The sequence below is a fragment of the Sardina pilchardus genome, chromosome 23 (genome assembly GCF_963854185.1).
Source record: "Sardina pilchardus chromosome 23, fSarPil1.1, whole genome shotgun sequence".
Classification (NCBI taxonomy): Eukaryota; Metazoa; Chordata; class Actinopteri; order Clupeiformes; family Clupeidae; genus Sardina; species Sardina pilchardus.
The window spans coordinates 28977108-28996113 of record NC_085016.1 but is presented as its reverse complement, the minus strand read 5'-3'; the positions used below and the strand labels follow the sequence as shown (position 1 = coordinate 28996113).

The 19006-nt window shown below is 48.9% G+C and overlaps 1 protein-coding gene across 1 annotated transcript; it reads right to left on the bottom strand.

Annotated features, from left to right (window-relative positions):
* Positions 1-18625, bottom strand: cavin2b (caveolae associated protein 2b). The gene is made up of 2 exons (XM_062527627.1): positions 17696-18625; positions 1-1100 (listed from the first exon to the last, which is right to left on the bottom strand). Exons 1-2 carry the CDS (start codon positions 18257-18259, stop codon positions 117-119), a joined length of 1548 nt encoding a protein of 515 aa, XP_062383611.1. The 5' UTR covers positions 18260-18625; the 3' UTR covers positions 1-116.
* Positions 18626-19006: the final 381 nt, after the last annotated feature.

The following is a 19006-nucleotide window of genomic DNA, read 5'->3' as shown; positions in this document are numbered from 1 at the left end:
TGTGTGTGTGTGTGTGTATGTGTGTGTGTGTGTGTGTGTGTGTGTGTGTGTGTGTGTGTGTGTGTGTGTGTGTGTGTGTGTGTGTGTGTGTGTGTGTGTGTGTGTTGGGGGGGTTATTAGGACGCCTGCTGCACGGCCACAGCCTCAGGAACCGCTGCTGCTGCTGCTTCAGCTCCTGCGTCCTCCGCTGGACGCTCGCTGGCCACGGCGTTCTTCACCTCCCGGTCCACCTCTGGCTCCTCCTGCTCGGCTGCTGCTGCTGCTGCCGCCGCTGCGGCCGCTGCCACCGCTGCCACCTCCTTCTCCCCCACATCAGCCTCCACCGCCTCCTTCTCTTCCTCCTCCTCCTCCTCCTCCTCCTCCTTCCCCTCTCCCTCAGTGCCGTTGCACACGGAGGCGTCCTGTGGCAGGGTCGCGGAGAGCGCGTACTCCGCGCTGACCTCCTCCCCAGAGGCCGTGAGGTCCAGCGCCTCCTTCTCCATGGGCTCCACGGCGGCCTTGACCTCCTCGGTGTCCGGCGCCAGCTGAGGGTGCAGCTCGGTGAAGGGCAGGTCCTCTCCTGGACTGATGGGCGCCAGCTCGATGGAGGCCACTGCAGTGGGCGAGTCCTCTCCCTGCTCGCCGTCCGTGGCCTTGGACTCTGCATCCGCCTCTCCCCCGCCGCCGCCGCCGCGGTGCCTCTTGAGGCTGAAGGTGAGCGGGGAGACCTTGAAGGGCGAGCCCTTGGGGTGCGTGGGCGTCAGGCTCTTCTTGATCTTCTCGCGCTGCTCCACCGAGACGATCTTGGTGCCGATCTTGTTCATCTTCTTCTCGATGTTGTGGCGCGAGAAGGCCTTCTTCAGGCTGTCCACCTTCTTCAGGCTGGAGCGCTTGATCTTCTCGGCGCGCGACTTCTCCAGGTGCTCCCCCTGGAGCTCCAGCGCGCCCACGCTCTCGTCCTCCTCCTCGTCCAGGCCCAGCTCCTCGTCCGAGGACAGGTTGATGGTCTGCAGGCCCTCCTCTTGGGAGCGGTTGGCATCCACTGATGGGTTGTCCTCCGCATCGCGGGGGAACGGAGGAGGCTCCTTCACAAACACACTGGAGGGGATCTCATTCTCCTCCTGAAGAAAAAAATACACACACACATCTAGTCAGTTTGGGTTTTAAAAGTGTGAAAACCTGGCCATTTGAAGTATAGTCATCTTAACTTTTCAAAAGCAATGTTATGTGTAACATGTAGATTATGTAACATAGGAGTACAGAGCAAAACATGTGGTCACTTATGCTTGTAAGCTGAGGTAGGAAACATCTCCTTAGGTTGTAAATAGTGGTGGGATCCTGGCTATAGAGAGCATAGCTATCTTTACCTCATAATGCAATAGCTTGAACAGAACGTTGAAGGCCGTAGGCACTCATACCATTTCTGTAGCTTTAGAGATCCCGAACAGTCTGTTTTACTGCTTTGTTATGGTGGAAATCTGCTTCAAAACCTTGCTAAAACATTGGTATTTTACCATTGGTTAATAACCATTTAACATTGTTTTTGTTGTCAGCACTAATAATGTAGCCTTACTTGACATTAGTTATGAACAGAATTGCTCTGTGACCTAAATTGTCTCAGAGGTTGCCAGGGCAACACCCCTGTTTGTCTAGAGCTTGTGCATGATACATCAGTGAATCTTGTGATTGCAAAATTCTGTCATAGTTTCCATAGTTCCCACACTGTGCCAAACAAACCCATTTTTTTATAGACCAGCTTATTCATTCAATCCTTATGCAGTGCGTTCCGTACTACCACATTCCCTGCAAGAGCCCTGAGAGGTGATTCATCCCTGCAAAGGATGTTTCCATTAGACCCTGGCTTTGAAGCGTGCCACAGAACTTGGAATTCCTTCTGAAATTGCTCTGAAGTACATTGTCCATTAAAACCTCAAGAGAGTTCTCCCTTCACTCTTGCCTTGTAAAAGCTTTTGTGTTTCTTCTCTGAAAGTCTGAAATGCAGCGTCTCAGTGCATGCTGTGTCTATACAAATTCTCTCTCTATCTCACTCTCTCGCTCTGTCTCTCTCTGTCATTCTCTTCAAGCAAATCCTGAACTAAATCCCTTCTGAAGTGAGCATGTTCCAGCAGACTACACAAGCCAACCAAAGAAATGCTATTAAAGCAGTTGGCATCATTAGTGTAAGACTGTGGACAGTAGGAGACCTGTAACTTTGCTTCTGTTTGGATGGGTCTTGGGTGAGATACCATTTTGAAGAGGATTAGACACATAGCTGGAAAATGGCTGCCTGAATGACCAGGTCACACACACACACACACACACACACACACACACACGGATATATATACACACACACACAAACACACACACACACACACACACACACACACACACACACACACACACACACACACACACACTGCCCTGACATTGTTCACACTTGGAAAGATTTCAAGTAAAGCGTGTGGTGTGACAGAATGTGACCTGAAGTATTAAGGTGATTCCCTCAGCTGGCTAAGACAAATAGAAGTGCTCTGTGTCAGGTTCATTACTTGGAAATAGGCAATACAATATATTTGGCGAGTTTGAACATGCAGCCACAGGTAATCTTAGACACAATATCTCTTTCCCTCTCTTGCAGACACACACACTCACACACACTCACACACACACACACACACACACACACACACACACACACGCACACACGCACACACGCACACACGCACACACACAATCTTTTTCACATACCAACACACAATCTTTTTCTCTCCTTCTGGTGTTGGAAACGCACACAAAAGCTTAAGAATAGGGAGCGGGAGGAGGGAAGGAAGCCAGCCTGTGGCCGAGCCCCGGAGAGCAGAGCAGAGCAGAGAAGCAGAGCAGAGCAGAGCAGAGGTGGGAGCAGCTCAGAGTTTCCACAGGGTGCTGGAGCTCAGCCAACTCCACTGCAGAACAAAGAGAGACAGAGGAGAGAGGTGCAGCTGGAGAGAACACAGGGAGGGAGGGAGGGTGTGAGGAAAGAGGGGATAGAGAGAGACTGAGAGAGGAAAAGAGAGTGAGGCAGGAAAGGAGGTGTAGAGGAAGAGAAAAAGTAGAGGAGGTGCAAGTGCCTTCTGCTTGGGAGAAGAGGGAAGGTGAGGAAAGACAGAGAGGAGAGGCGAGGAGGAGAGGAAGAGAAGGAGGAGCGGGTCATAAGCCCTCAGGGGCAGGATAACAGTCCAGGGGTTCAGAGTTGAAGACAAATTGAGGGGATGATGGATGTAGATTTGGAAAGAGTGATGGTGGATGGAAGAAGGGAAGGAAAGGAAAGAGTGAGAGAGAGAGGCGGGCTATGCCCCCCCACCCCCCTCCCTCTGGGCCCTTATCAGGGTGTTCAGGCTGCAGCTATGCCAGAAATGTGCAGGAGTCGGAGGGCTCGCTGAGAGGGGCGCAGGCAGGCAGGCAGGCACTCCCTTATGCACAGGGTCAACAGAGAGAACACCACGCTCTGGGCGAGTGGGAACATATAGACACAGAAACAGATGTACACACTCAACACATCCACACACACACACACACACACACACACACACACACACACACACACACACACTAGCTCCAGAAAGTGTAGCATGGCACATCTGGAGAAAAGAGATGATGGATTGAGCTCTCCAAGCTTTCAACTTTGAACGTGCACACACACACACACACACACACACACACACGCAGAACAGAAGCCCCTAATTCTGTCCACTCTGTCCATCTCATTCTCTGCCCTCTTGGACTAAGCCTCCCTGTCTCTTTCTCTCTTAGCCTTTCACCTTCAGGAAAGACACAGGCCTCAGATGCCACAATAAGTAAACAATACTTTATATCTATTCTTTATTCACACAGATGTGTTATACACTCTCTGGGGAAGACTTGGGTGTTGTCTGTTGATCATCATGTATGGCAATACTTTATGAGTACACGTAGACATCTAACTCTAAAGATGTGCATCTTTACTAATCCCCTGCCATTTATTTCAAATGAAGAAGCCTCTGGTCCTTATAATCCAGTGCAATCCTCTGCTCTCTAGACTCCAATAATTTACAGCCTTATTTGTTCTTGCTGTCGGCTTTTAACTAATGGGTTCTTCACTGGACAGCTAAGAACTCAAGAGCTCCAGGAATGTCAAAGTTTGGTTGCCATACCATCTCATGCCAGTAGATGACAGTGTGGAGCACTGGGAAGTTGTCACTCCCTGTCCTCAGTGGACACTAGCCATCTCTCTCTCTCTCTCTCTCTCTCTCTCTCTGCTCACACACACACACACACACACACACACACACAGTATCACGCTTTGATGGCCCTGAGTGTCCGAGTCAGCAGTGTCGCCTCCACTCTGGGTACAGGGAGTCGTGCCTCTCAGCAGGGTGCTAATTGGGCAGGCAGGGGGTAATGTCTTATTAGCTCTGTGTTAAAGGCTGCTGAGGATGCTCAGGACTCGTAAGAGGGGGTGTCAGATAGACACACACACACGCACGCATGCACGCACGCATGCACACACGCACACACACACACACACACACACACACACACACACACACACACACACACACACACACACACACACACACACACACACACACACACACACAGAGGCACGCGCGTGTAGGATATAATGAATGTCACATTGTTGCAACAATGATAAGACAGCAAGTTGGTTGTGGATGCTGTAAACACAGAGGAGTAGAAAGAGAGAGAGAGAAGGAAATAGAGGAAAGAGACAAGATGGATGGTACACTGGGATGGATAGAGAGAGAGAGAAAGAAAGAGGGAAAGAGCGAGTGAAAAGCATGTTGAGCCCAGTTGCAGGCGTAGGAGCATACCAGAGTGGCCGTGAAGGAAACAGAGGGAATGCAGAGTGTCACAGCTCAGGCATGACAGAAATGTCTCAGCTCCTTACCAGTGGAGCTCCTCAGCTCATACATACGTGCCGCTTTCAGAGGTGTCTGTCTCAGATCTCTATCTCTTATTTTGGGTGTGTGTGTGTGTAGTAGTAGTAGTAGTATGCATGTATGTGTTTTCTGTGTGTGTGTGTGTGTGTGTGTGTGTGTGTGTGTGTGTATGTAAACTAACTGTATATAACTCAAAGTGAGGGAGGGCAGTAATGAGCATGTAGCTGAAGCATGACTCACTACTGTGGCATTAGATGAGCTTGCATAGCCGGAACAACCTCTGGGTCCATCAGTCAATCACTCCACACACACGCAAGCACACATGCATGTGCACCCACACCCACACACCCACACCCACACACACACACACACACACACACACACACACACACACACACACACAGAACACACACGGACATACCTAGCCACACACACTCACACACACACTCACACGCGCACACACACAGGAAAAAAAAAACAATGCAGGGCTCGAAGCCAAGTATTGAGTAAGATTTAGAAGCGGTCTGCACCTGCATGGCACAGGATATCACTAGAGAATCTCACCACACACAGACACAAATGCTCCACTCTCTCTGTGCTCTCCCTACCCCAATACACATCAGCTCTCCCCTCCTCCTCTCTCTTTAGACATTCCTGGCTGTCTAAATACTCCTAGCAGGTGGGCTATTCCCCCTGAAGCCATGCAGTCCTACATGAAGGCCCCTACTGGACACTACTAGCCCCCAGGGCTGCTTTCTCTCTTGTGGAGGGAGGGAGCCCCACTGCTTTGTGCTGCAGCTGGTGTGTGGATGGAAGATGAACATTTAGGGGGAAAGTGCTTTACACGTGCTGTCAGTAGGCTACAGTCTTCTTACTACTGGGTGGGATTGGAGTGAAGGGAGGGGCAAATGGCCTTATACGTATACATGTATGTGTAAAAACCATCGAGAAGTATCTGATAGTTGCTCTGAACTACAAGAGGTGTGTGTGTGTGTGTGTGTGTGTGTGTCTGTCTGACCTTCGGTCTTGCCATTCCAGTTATTCTGGCCATCAGGCTTTGGAAGATTGCACAGTGTTTTATTTTTCAAACTGCCCTCTGTTGTGGTTGTGGTTGTGGTGTGTGTGTGTGTGTGTGTGTGTGTGTGTGTGTGTGTTTCATAGTACTTAGATAGTATCGGTTAAAGGAAGCATTGTTGTTGTTGTCTCTGCGTTCATAGTTCTTTGGAAGCACCGTTTTTGTGTGTGTGAGAAACTGGTTGCTCTTGCTGTTTCCCCAGAGGCAGTTTCTCCTGACTAATGGAGGAGAGACATGCAGAGGTGTTCCACTTCACAGGGCGTAGATACGCCAGGCTGGGACTATGGTGGCATATTGGCCATTTAGAATGAATGCTTTTAAATGCATGGTCTAATGGAGAGCATTCAGACACATGCTCTTGTGAAACGTGCCATATTGTCATACTGGATTGCTTTCATTTCAGTTTCCAAGAGAGTCCAAAATGTTTGTTGTTATGGAGTATTGACTGGCTGAGGTAAAAACATTCTGAATAGTTCACACAGGTGCTTTAGCGATGATGCACTTCACAAGGTAGATGTGGATCATCACACACTGACGCCCTGTGATTGAATTGAGTCACATTCATGCTGCCCTGTGAATACTCGTGACAGGTGCCTTATCTGATATGACCCATTGATTTAAACAAGGCTATAGAATAAGCTCCATATATCTGAGGTATGCTTCACTCAAACATTTCCATTAAGTGTAATCTTAAGGGCTGGCACTACTTGGGGAGTGTTTACATAATGGCAGACAGCCATGTGTTGGACCTGCTGTTTATGGGGTGTGTGTAGCGTGTGTGCGCTTGGCTGGAGGTAAGCCTCTGAGCTTTGGCAGATGACTGTAAGTGTGTGTGTGTGTGTGTGTGTGTGTGTGTGTACTGTATATACTCTGTCCATTAAGAGGAACCATGTACCACTCTCTCAGCAGGCCTTCGTCTGTCACTGATGATAATTAGACATGTGTTTGTGTGTGTGTGTGTGTGTGTGTGTGTGTGTGTGTGTGTGTGTGTGTGTGTGTGTGTGTGTGTGTGTGTGTGTGTGTTTGTGTGTGTTTGTGCGCTTGTGCGCCTGAGGAACGCATTGTAGACACCAAGTCTGGGTATTGCTGTGCAGCGACACATTTACACACACACACACACACACACACACACACACACACACACACGGCTGATTTGCGCGATCATTAGTGAAACACATGCTCCCCATCAGCAGATGTGTGTCCTCTCAGCTTGCTGGTGTTATGGGACGATGAGATCAACTCTCACCACCCGCCTCACACACAGATAAGATAACCCCACCATCGTCTGCACTCTTACCACGGACCCAAGGAACCACTCATAGGCCTTTTCCACCGACAGAGAACCGGCTCCGTTCCCGTACATTTGAACTGTTCGGAGCATTTCCACCATACAAAAGCCGGTTCGGAACGTGGCACCTTGGTTTGGAAGTTGAACCAGAAAATAGTTTGCTGTTCCTGCAAACCGGAGTGGGCGTGTCATTCTGCCATTCAGAGGGGAGAAGGGAGGCTAAAAGCATGAGTTTTCCGTCCGCATCAACTAGTAGACGTTGACTAGCATTTTAAACAGCTAATTTCTGCTGTTTTTGTGGGATAACTGTTCATAACATTCTCCCGTTTATGCATTTCATTAACTTTTGTTTTTGCATGCAACACCCATTGTTGATGACTCATCCTTGGTTCGGTTCAAAACTGAAGGAAATACAGGCTGGTTCACTAGATAGCACCACGGTTCAAAGAATTCCAAACGGCAGTTCAACACCGGGTTCGCTGTCGATGGAAGACTGCCTTTAGGAGTGCTGAATGTTCTCTGGTGGAGTCTGAAGTCTGAAGCCTGAAGAACGCATTAGATTCCCTGAACACATCATCTCATGTGTTTCTCTCAACATCCATAATTGAGACAGATGTCTTTGGAGAGGAACAGGCATTAAGAAATGAAAACTACCATCCCTGTTGGTGTTGAAAAGATGATGGAGTCTGTGTGTGTGTATTTGTGTGTGTGTGTGTGTGTGTGGACTGGGGAGGGTTATTTTCTCATGAAAAGGCACTTGAAGTTGTAAACAGATGGTTAAAGCACCTCTAGGGACATGGAGATTTAGAGAGGCAGAGACAGACGGTGTATGTATGTTTGTGTTTGTTATGTCTGAAGGCACACATGACCGGGGTCAGTTACAGCCTTTAGAGTCAGTTAGAGCCATGGCTAGGGTCAGTTATTTGACTTATACTGTACAGTATGCACTCTCTCTCTCTCTCTCTCTCTCTCTCTCTCTCTCTCAAATAGGTGTGTTATGTGTGGTAATGCGGAAATCTCAAAGTGTGTTGGAAAAAGTGTGGTTACATGAATAGTGGAGTGCAGTGTAGTGTAAAGTAGAGTAGAGTATATTAGTATAGTATAGTATAGTATAGTATAATATAGTATAGTATATTATAATACAGTATAGTATAATATTTATAGTGTAGTAGAATGTAGTGTAGTGTAGTATTGTACAGTGTAGTAGGGGTGTATAGTTTTGGTTTGAAATGTTCTGTTTGATGTACAGTAGGTGTTCATATTAGCTAATGTTAGCAAGTGATTCTGCTGAACTGACATTTTTGAAAGGTTATGTATTGTGTTTTTACTGGGATAAAATGTTCATTCTGATTTGGGCATGTTCATGAGGTAAAGTGCTAAGTATTTTCGGGCTTGTTTTGAATGTTCTGTGTTTAGCTTGTTCATGAGATAAAGTAGTCAGTCTGAGCTGGGCATGTTCGAGAGGTTAACTGTGGTTCAATCTGTGTTTGGCATGTTCTTGAAATGATGTGTTCAATCTGAGCTAGGCTTCTGCATTAGGCAAACTATTCTGAGTTGGTGTGCGGTGTGTTGGCCATGTTCATTAGGTAAGGTGTTCAGTGTATTGGCCATGTTCAAGAGGTAAGGTGTTCCATGTTTTGGCCATGTTCATTAGGTAAGGTGTTCAGTGTGTTGGCCATGTTCAAGAGGTAAGGTGTTCAGTGTATTGGCCATGTTCAAGAGGTAAGGTGTTCAGTGTGTTGGCCATGTTCAAGAGGTGAGGTGTTGGGTGTGTGTTGGGCGTGTTTGTGCGGTTCTGTATTTTCCTGTGAGCTTGGCTGCAGTGCTGAGGAATGCCTGCTATGGCCTCCCGCACCGTGTAATCGAGTGTCTCTCTGGGGCCTGCGCGCTCACATTCCTCGCCTGCCCCTGAGTCTGATCAGCCCTGACAGGAAACAGCTGTTTCTGCTCGTGCCCTCTCTCCAGAGAGCTGTGTGTGTGTGTGTGTGTGTGTGTGCCCCAGTGTTTGACCATGTCACTGTGTGTGTGTGTGTGTGTGTGTGGGTGTACGAGAGCATATAGGTAGATACTGTATGTGTGCATATGCAGATGTATGTGTGTACACACTAGAGTGTGCTCATGCCTGTGTGTGTGGGTGTGTTGTGATTTGCGTGTGCTGTGTTGAACATACTGTATAAGCTGTTGGAGACGGTCCTGTCTATCGGAGAGGAAAAGTCTGGTGGGTTCAGGATGTTCCAAGGATGAGCCGGGGAACCCCCTCCAACACAATGGACTATGCCCCCCCTCTAGTTTGGTCTGTCCTCCCTGTCTTTCCATACCTCCTTTCTTTGATTCTTCTGTTGCTCTCTTCCTCTGTTCCTCAGTTTCTCAGTTCCTTCTGCTCATTCCTTCTCTCCCTTTCCTCCATACTCTCATATCCCTTTCTCACTCTTCTCTTTTTTCTCTCTCTTTTGCATCTCTCCTGTCTGCCCTCCTCTTGCTCTCTTGTTCATTCTGTCACACCCTGTCTCTCCTCTCACTTCCCATCAAAGGCTCCAGTACAATGGACTCTTCCTCTCTCTCTCTCTCCCTCTCTCTCATTCCTTGATACATCTGTTCTCTGTTTCTTTGTTCTTGTTCCTCTCCTCTCTCCATCCCTCCATGTTTTCTCTATCCTTTCTCCACCCCTCTTTGTAACCCCCCTCTCACACTCTCACTCATCCTCTCTCTCTCTATCTCTCTCTCTCTGTCATAACATTCTCTCTCTCTCTCTCTCTTTCATAACATTCTCTCTCCTCTCACTGCTCCTCAGAGGCACTGGAAATCTCACTTAGAAGGGTGTGGAAGAGGTCACTTAAAGTGTGTGTGTGTGTGAGAGAGAGAGAGAGAGAGAGAGAGAGAGATGGAAAGAGAGAGAGAGAGAGAGAGAGAGAGGAAGGGAATGTTCAGAGATAAGGAGACTGCATCCTCATGACTATTCATCATTGTGTATGGAACAGATATTATTTCTCCAATGGAATTTGTCCGTCATTGTTTATGTCCACACTGAATGTACAACCAGCTGTCAAATTTGAATTTAAAGGGGCTGCAGGAACGTTTATCACACACGCACGCATGCATGCACGGATGCACACACACACACACACACACACACACACACACACACACACACACCCTCAGCTTGACAGGTGAGGATAATGTGTGCTTACAGTACATGTGGAATTCTGAAAAAGATTGAAGTGGGAAAGAGATTTTATGCTTTGGGTGGAGATGAGTAAAGAAAACAATGGCTGATTAGTGTTGAAATAGAGGAGTATTTGTCAATGCTGATAGCAGAAGAGGAGTGTATAAAGTTTACAACAGCAGGGGCGAGATGAACGCTGGGGAAGGGGGGGGGGGTATCTCTTTATACAGAGGGCAGGAATTCCTGAACGATACAACAGTCACATGTTGCTGCTGCAGGCCTCTCTCACCAGTAACACACACACACACACACACACACACACACAAACAAACCAACCACATGAGCGTTCTCTCTCTCTCTCTCTCTCTCTCTCACACACATTCACACACACACACACACACACATACACACACACACACACACACACACACACACACACACATGACCTTAACTCTCTCTCTCTCTTGCTAGTGAGTGAATATTTAGCCCTCCTCTGCCCTATCAGCGCACCACACTGATACCCCTGCTTTATCAGACTCCCTCTCTTCGCCGGCCTTTTCCTGAGCGCTCCCTTTATCGGAGTGTCCAGGAGCGGTCTCTCCTTACGGTTCTCATGGCCCGGCTCCACTAGATCCTAGACCAGCGCATGAGAAGCGGCGGGGGAACCCAATACTGCTGCGAGGGCCGCTGGGGTGGCCAGGCTGGCGCTAGCAGAGCTCTCTGGCCAAAGGCCACTGTCACGAGACGCTAACAATGACCGCTTTTGTGCTCCCTTCAGCTTTGTGTGTGAGAGTGTGGGTGTGTGTGGGTGTATGTTTGTGTTGTGTTGTGTGTGTGTGTGTGTGTGTGTATGGGTATGTGCGTTTTTGAGATTGGGAGAGAGGCTGTGAGGGTTTGTGTTTGCAACTGTGTGTGTGTGTGTGTGTGTGTGTGTGTGTGTGTGTGTGTGTGTGTGTGTGTGTGTGTGCGTGCGCGAGAGAGAGAGCATACTGTGTGTGTCTGTTAGTGCACAAGTATGTGTGTGTCACTCATGCACTCGCTCACTAAAGAGGCAGAAGAGCGCTGTCACAGGCACAATGCAAGGTCTTGTCTGTTTGCTCAGATAATAATAATGGAGTCCTTTTTACTGAATAGAGTGAGTTTGCCAAAGCTGACACACAGCAGGAAACTACAACTCCCACAATCCCGATGGCCTTTGAGTGAACTTGGACTGGGCCTGAACTACTGGTATACCTGACAGCACAGGTTTCGCTCAAGCAGAGAGGAGTGGCATTTGGAGTTTAATTTTTGTCTTCGCAAATGAAATATTTCTCTACGCATTTCTCTGTTCTGTGATTTGATTTGTAAATCCTCCTCCTGCGTTTGCGTTTCAGCGTTTTAATTTGCATGTAAATATGATATCTCAGGTTCCACCACAGCAGTGACACACAGCTGTGGGGTCGTTTGAATGGCCACACATTTCTGCTGCGTTGCCTAGCAACATAAACAAGCCGCTCTGTAGGCTCGCTGCTGATGTCAGCCGCTGTGTGAAGGCAGATGTAAACAGAGGGCACACCACACATGTTATTACTGGAGAGTTAGCCCATGGAGCCACATACACACTCTGCCTGTGTGTGTTTGTGTGTGTGTGTGTGTGTGTGTGTGTGTGTGTGTGTGTGTGTGTGTGTGTGTGTGTGTGTGTGTGTGTGTGTGTGTGTGTGTGTATGTGTGTGCGTGTGTATGCGTGTGCGTGTGTGTGTGTGTGAGGGAGTGTGTTTGTGTTGTGTGTGTGTGTGTGTGTGTGTGTACTGTATGTGTGTGTGTTCAGCCAGCAGTGGAAAATCTGCACATACCCACAAGAGAGGAGCATGAAACATGTGACCTTTCACCCCTCAGAGAGAGGGGGAGAGAAAATACAGAGTGAGCTAGAGAAACAGAGACAGAGAGATGGATAAAGAGAAGAAGAGAGAGGGAGTGATAGAGATTATGGCGAGGAGGACCAATAGAGAGAGAGAGGAACTTCCTGTTAGCACTTTAATATTTGTTTATCACTGAAGCACTGAGTCATTGAGACTCTGAGAGTGTGTACATCTCTGAAAGTGTGTATTCTGTATCTATGTGAGTGTGTATAGCTGTGTGAGTGTGTGTAACCCATGCCACTGTCTGTGTTTCATAGAAGAACAACTTCAAGCAGTAGTTGTGTGTGTGTACATTTCATTATAGTTTGCATTATTATAGCATGTGTGTGCATGTCTTGTGGTGTGTGTATGTGCATTTATGTGTGTACTAGTGTGCTGTGTGTGTGTGTGTGTGTGCATTCATGTGTGCACTAGTGTGCTGTGTGTGTGTGTGTGTGTGTGTGTGTGTGTGTGTGTTTGTGTGTATTCGTGTGTGTGCATGTTCCTGTCCCCTCTCTCCTCCTACATTTCACATGTGGCTCTGGTATTTGTTCGTGTGCAGTGGAATGGGGTTTGGTTAGCTGTAGAACTCCCTCTCTCTCTCTCTGTGTATGTGTGTGTGTGTGTGTGTGTGAGTGAGTGAGACTTGTTGTGTGGAATTCTCACCTCCACCTGTTTGTAACATCCCTGTTAGAAGTGTTCACCTATTTCCAGTGGGGCCAAAGCTGAGAGTCCTGCACTGCCCCCCCCCCCCCCCCCCCCCTGCAGGCAGCTCCTTTTAAGTGCTTATGGCATGGAGGCCTCCTGCTGCTCCTGCTGGGAAATCCAGCACCATTGGCTCACCCATCAGATAACATTGTATTGGATTTCTCTAGGTCCTTGGAATTTAGTTTCCATACATTATGTTGATACGAATCATAGCAAAACAATATGCATGCACACACAAGTATTGTGTGCGTGTGTGTGAGACATGTTGGTATGAGTGAATGTGTGTGTGTGTGTGTGTGTGTGTGTGTGTGTGTGTGTGTGTGTGTGTGTGTGTGTGTGTGTGTGTGTGTGTGTGTGTGTGTGTAAGAGACCTGAGGCCCAGGGTCTTCCTCCTTCCTCCCCCTACTCCTGGTCTAATCCCTCTCTGCATGGATACTTCCTCTAATCCTTTCTCTCCTGATCTTTTTCACCATGAGTGTGTTTGCCTCGCTACTCTTGCTGCATTCTGCCCTTTTTTTGTCTGACTACCTCTGTCTGTAACTCTCAAACTCTCTCTCTCACACACACACACACACACACACACACACACACACACACACACACAAACACACACACACCAGGATGAGCATCAGATGTGTGCACCATTGTAAGACACAATGACTGACCATACACAACAACCATGATTGTCTGCTCTTCTCTTTCTCTGGTCACTCTGTCCCCATTTTTCACTCTTTCTATCCGTCTGTCAGAAACACACACACACACACACACACACACGCACGCTCTCTCTCTCTCTCTCTCATACACACACAGGCTGGCCTGTATTGAAAGGCGTGTACTTGAACTTCACCAAAAGCACTCCCTGGCCCAGAGGTGATAGCCTTATTAGGACATGCCCGAGAACTCTGGGTAAAAATACCCCTCCACCACCCGCTTCCCTGTTCCAGCGCGCTTGGCTGGAGAGGAGAGGAGAGAGAGAGGGAGGAGAGGAGAGAGAGGAGGAGAGAGGGGGGAGAGGAGAGGAGAGGGGGGATGGTGGGGGAGAGAAGTTTGAAAGCCCAAACTCTTAAATCATCAGTGTGTGTGCTCACGCTCACGTTTGAGCTTCGCTCCGCTCAGAGCCCATAACACAAGCCATGTGTCGGCCGTCACAGAGAACGTTACATCAGAGTTAATCAAACGCGTTTGTGCATGTGTGTGTGTGTGTGAGAGAGAGAGAGCGAGAGAATGATGTCAGTCCTCTCTGTCCTCTGTCTGTTATTATATGGTCATTCCTGCAAAGCTAATCTGTGTTTGTTTTTACTCTCGTTGTGGAGCGTGGGCCCAAGTCTCTCGCATTTCAGGCGTAATTGATTGTAACCTCAAAGTTATTTATATGCTGGGAGAGAGAGAGAGTGGGGGAGATCGAGAGAGAGGGGGGAGATCGAGAGAGGGGAGAGAGAGTGTTTGTGTGTATGTGAGAGAGAGAGTGTGTTTGTGAGAGAGAGAGAGAGAAAGAGAGAGTAGCTTAAATTAAGGAATGCAGAGTCTTCAGTGCCAGAGGTGACGCTTATGCAAGAACAGTATTTTCCCTTATGCCAGATACATGGACACACACACGCACGCACGCACGCACACACACACACACTCACGCACACACACACACACACACACACACACACACACACACACACACACACACACACACACACACACACACACACACACACACACACACACACAGAGCCTTGCAGTGGAAATGGAAAACACACCACAGAGGAGAGAGGGTGTGGTGAGCACCTGAGTGTGCGAGGAGTGCTACATTCCCCAGGGAAACGAGCATTCAGACAGAGGGTTCCTACTGAACCAGAAATATCCTAATTCCTTCCTGTGTGGGCTGAGGAGGAAATTTAACAAATAAGCTGCCTCGTCATAACTATAGGAGACAGAGAGAGAGAGAAAGAGAGAAAGAGAGAGAGCGAGAGAGAGAGAGAGAGTAGGAGGAAGGGAGGGAGGGAGGAGAGGAGAGGCAGAGGAATCCCTTTCTGCTGATTAGGAAATGGTCCCATTTGGAAACGTTTGACCCCCCCTCAGTGTGTGAACCCCACCCACTCTGTGTATGAGGAGAGTGTGAAGTGTGTGTATGTAGGAGAGAGGTGAATATGAGGTGTGTGTGCGTGTGTGTGTGTGTATGAGTATGTGTGTGTGTGTGTGTGTGGGTGTGTCTGTGTGTGTGTTGCGTGGGAGCTTTTGAAATGTGTTTGTGAGTGTGTTGGTTAGAGAGACAGAAAGAGGGGAGAATATGAAATGTGTTTTTGAGTGTGTATGCATGTGTGTGTGTGTGTGTGTGTGTGTGTGTGTGTGTGTGTGTGTGTGTGTGTCAGAGGCTGGCTGCTCTGGCCTAACGGACACTTTCCAAACGAAATGTTGAGTGACTCTCGAAGACAGTAGAGTCTTTATTGGATTAGAGCAAGCTCTCAACTCTGCCCCTAACTATGGGAGAGCTACACACACACACACACACACACACATACACACACACACACACTTACTATGACAGAGCTCCTAATTCTGATGATTCCTTATGGCAGACTACAAGACAAGATGGCCCGGACAGACAAGTGATGATCCCTCACACACTCACACACACGGACAAACACAAAGACACATACGCACACAAGAGTCACACAAGAGTGGTTGGCCTGTGTTGTGCAGCAGTTTTCTTTAGAATGTGTGTGTGTGTGTGTGTGTGTGTGTGTGTGTGTGTGTGTGTGTGTGTGTGTGTGTGTGTGTGTGTGTGTGTGTGTGTGTGTGTGTGTGTGTGTGTGTGGCGGGGTTCCCCCTCAGAGAGAGCTCACGCTGCGGTTGTGCTGACATCAGAGCCGTGTCCCCGTACAGAACTCCCTCTGTCTCTGTGTCCTCTCTCTCTCCACACTGGAGCTCAGCACTCCCACTGCTGAAACCAAACCCTGCCATTACCGCCACTGCAGCTCTCGCTCTCACTCACTCACTCGCTTCCTTTCTATCTTTCTTTCTTTCTTTCTTTCTTTCTTTCTCTCTCTTTCTTTCTCTCCATCTGTCTGAAATTCAAATACAAATTCAAATGAGCTTTATTAGCATGATTGCTTTGGGGTGTTGTTGCCAAAGTAGACAAACGTGATAGCTTCATGAGGTTTCTCTTTCATTTTGTCCTCCTTCTCTCTCCTTTTCTCTCTCCCTTCTTCTCCACCCCTCTCTTTCTCTTTCTCTCTTCCTCCTGCTTCCTCTTTATCCCACTGCCCACTTGCTCTGATCATTAGTGTGTGTGAGACACAGTGTGTTTGAGTGTGTGTGTTGTAGAGAAACGTAGTACTGTAGAATTCCCTCTCTTTCTCTTCCCATCTGTCCTCCACTCTCTCTTTATTTGTCCTCTGTCTCTCTATCTCACTCTCTCTCTCTCTCTCTCTCTCTCTCTCTCTCTCTCTCTCTCTCTCTCTCCCCTTTCTCTCTGGGCTGGTTTGGCATGGAAGCGTTGAGTCACCGTGTCCGAGACGAGCGAGTAAACAGCCACGCAGCAGAAATGTTGGCCAGCCCTCTCCTGACCAGGCCCTACTGCACACATATCTGTACACACACACACACACACACACACACACACACACACAAGTACAAATCCTACAGACACACATACATGCACACATATCACACAGCAAGCAAGCACAACAGACCAGAGCCAATACACACCCTCACCTACACACATGCTCCTACACACAGTAGCAGGGCGCCATAGACGCCACACTGTGTTACTCCACACACACACACACACACACGGCCGTAACACATGAGCAGCTCCCAGGGGCCACACCTGCCATTCACCTCCATTGTGCTGCTGATAAAAGAGCAGGACAGGCCCACCGCTTCCCATGTGGCTTCTCAGCTTTTCCTTTTTGTTCCTCTCTTTCACTCTTTCTCTCTTTCTTTCTCTCTTTCCCTCTTTCTCTCTCTCTTTAACATGCACAGGCATACTGACGCTATGGAACAAGAGATTTGAGATACCAGACATGTATCCCCGGAGATGTTTAGTGTAGATAAATAGTCTGATACACACATAGCAGTACTCACTCCACACACACACACACACACACACACACACACACACACACACACACACACACACACACACACACACACACTCACACACACACTCTCTCACACTGACTCACTTTCCCCCCTCTGTGAACCTGTGCTTTCCTCTACTCCCATGGCAACCACATTCTCAAGTATTTCCATTCAAGGAGTTCCCAGTGGCTGTCATGTCTGTAGCTCCACTCTCAGTCCACTGCAGTCCCTCTGATCTCTCAACAACGTCTCTGTCCAGGCGAGGTCAGTTCATATCGGAGGGTGTCATGTCTGACCTGTTAGTCAGCCTTCTGTCCTGTACTGCCCTGTCCACACACTGCAATCATCTGTTCCAGTAACCGTTACTCTCCAACTGGACATATCAATTATCCAAAACCACAAGAGTTATGCTGTTCACACTTCCATACACACACACACATGCACAATGTGGGATAATTGTAACCTTTCCAGTGTATTCAAAAATAAACACACACCTAGGGTAAAATACTGCCCCCGCAAACTAAACTTAAGGCGGTATTTATCCCAATATGCAACTTTGCTGATACACACAACCACACACACACACACACACACACTGGGACTGACCTGGAAGATGAGCACTTTGAAGTTGTTCCTCTTGAGCAGGTGCGAGTGGTTGGCCTCCAGCTTCTTGACCTGCGAGGCCTGCTTGTCCATCTTGTCCTTCACCTCCTTCATGTGGACGCTGACCTTGCGGCTCTTCTCCAGCAGCTTGCTGACCGTGTTGGAGGTGGACGTGTGGCTCTTGGACAGCTTGGTCATGTCGTTCTGGATGCCCCGCACCGCCCCCTCCATGTCGGCCTGCCGCTGCTCCATCTTGTGCTGGTTCTCCTGCACCTGGTCCAGCATGTTGACCAGCTTGTCCAGCAGCGTCAGGACCGTGATGGCGTTCACCTGGCCCGTCGGGGACACGCCGTCCCTGGGCAGAGTGCCGCCAGCGGTGGGCGACGGCGGTGCCACCATCCCCGGAGCGCTCGGAGCTCCAGCCTCGGGGCCGGCGCTGCTGCCCAGCTGAGACAGGCTGTGGGTGGGGGAGGACTGGGTGGGGCTGGGGCTGGGCACCACCAGCTCCTGGCTCTCGTGCGCGCTGATCATGCTGCTGCGCTCGGCCATCACGGCGTCTTCTCCCATGGCTGTGTTCCTGGGAGAGCGTGGGGGAGGAGAGGGCTTCTGCTCTGGGGCTCTGGGGCTGAGTGCGTCTCTGCTCCTGGTGCGCTGGGTCCAGCTCCGGGCTCCCTGCCTGCCGAGAGTCTTGCTGCGTGCGTCAGCTGAGCGGAGCGGAGTGCAGTGCCGTGGTGCTGGGCGCTCGACTGAAGCCTGGGAAAAGTCTCTCCGCCGCCAGGTTCTCCTCTGCTCTGCCCTGACGCGCGTCTCCACCCCTCTTTTTTTCAGACGGCCACGCTTCTCTCTCTCTCTCCCTCCCTCTCTGTCTCAAACACACACACCCTCTCTCTCTCTCTCTCTTTCTTTCTCTCTGTCCTGTGCTCTCTCTCTCTCTCTCTCTCTCTGTTGGAAGAGCAGCATACGAGTTGCCCCGCAGCTTAAAAAGCTCCACACACCCAAAAGGGGGGAGGAGTTTGGGTAACTATGGCAGCTTGCCCAGCCCAATGCTGAGAGAGTTATGTGTGTGTGTGTGTGTGTGTGTGTGTATGTGTGTGTATGTTTGTGTGTGTGTGTGTGTGTGTGTGTGTGTGTGTGTGTGTGTGTGTGTGTGTGTGTGTGTGTGTGTGTGTGTGAGTGTGTGTCTGTGTTGCTAGCTTGCTCCCTCTCTCTTTTCTTTTTCACTCTTTCTTCTCTCATCTCTGGCTCTCTTTTTTGAGTGAGTGTGTGTGTGTGTGTGTGTGTGTTTCTGTGTGTCTATGTGAGCATGTATGCACA

Excerpts from the sequence above, each read along its gene's own strand:
- cavin2b (XM_062527627.1), bottom strand. The coding sequence starts at position 18,259 with ATGGGAGAAGACGCCGTGATGGCCGAGCGCAGCAGCATGATCAGCGCG. Across the intron at positions 1,101-17,695 it reads TCAAAGTGCTCATCTTCCAG|GAGGAGAATGAGATCCCCTC; the intron begins GTCAGTCCCAGT and ends TTTTTTCTTCAG.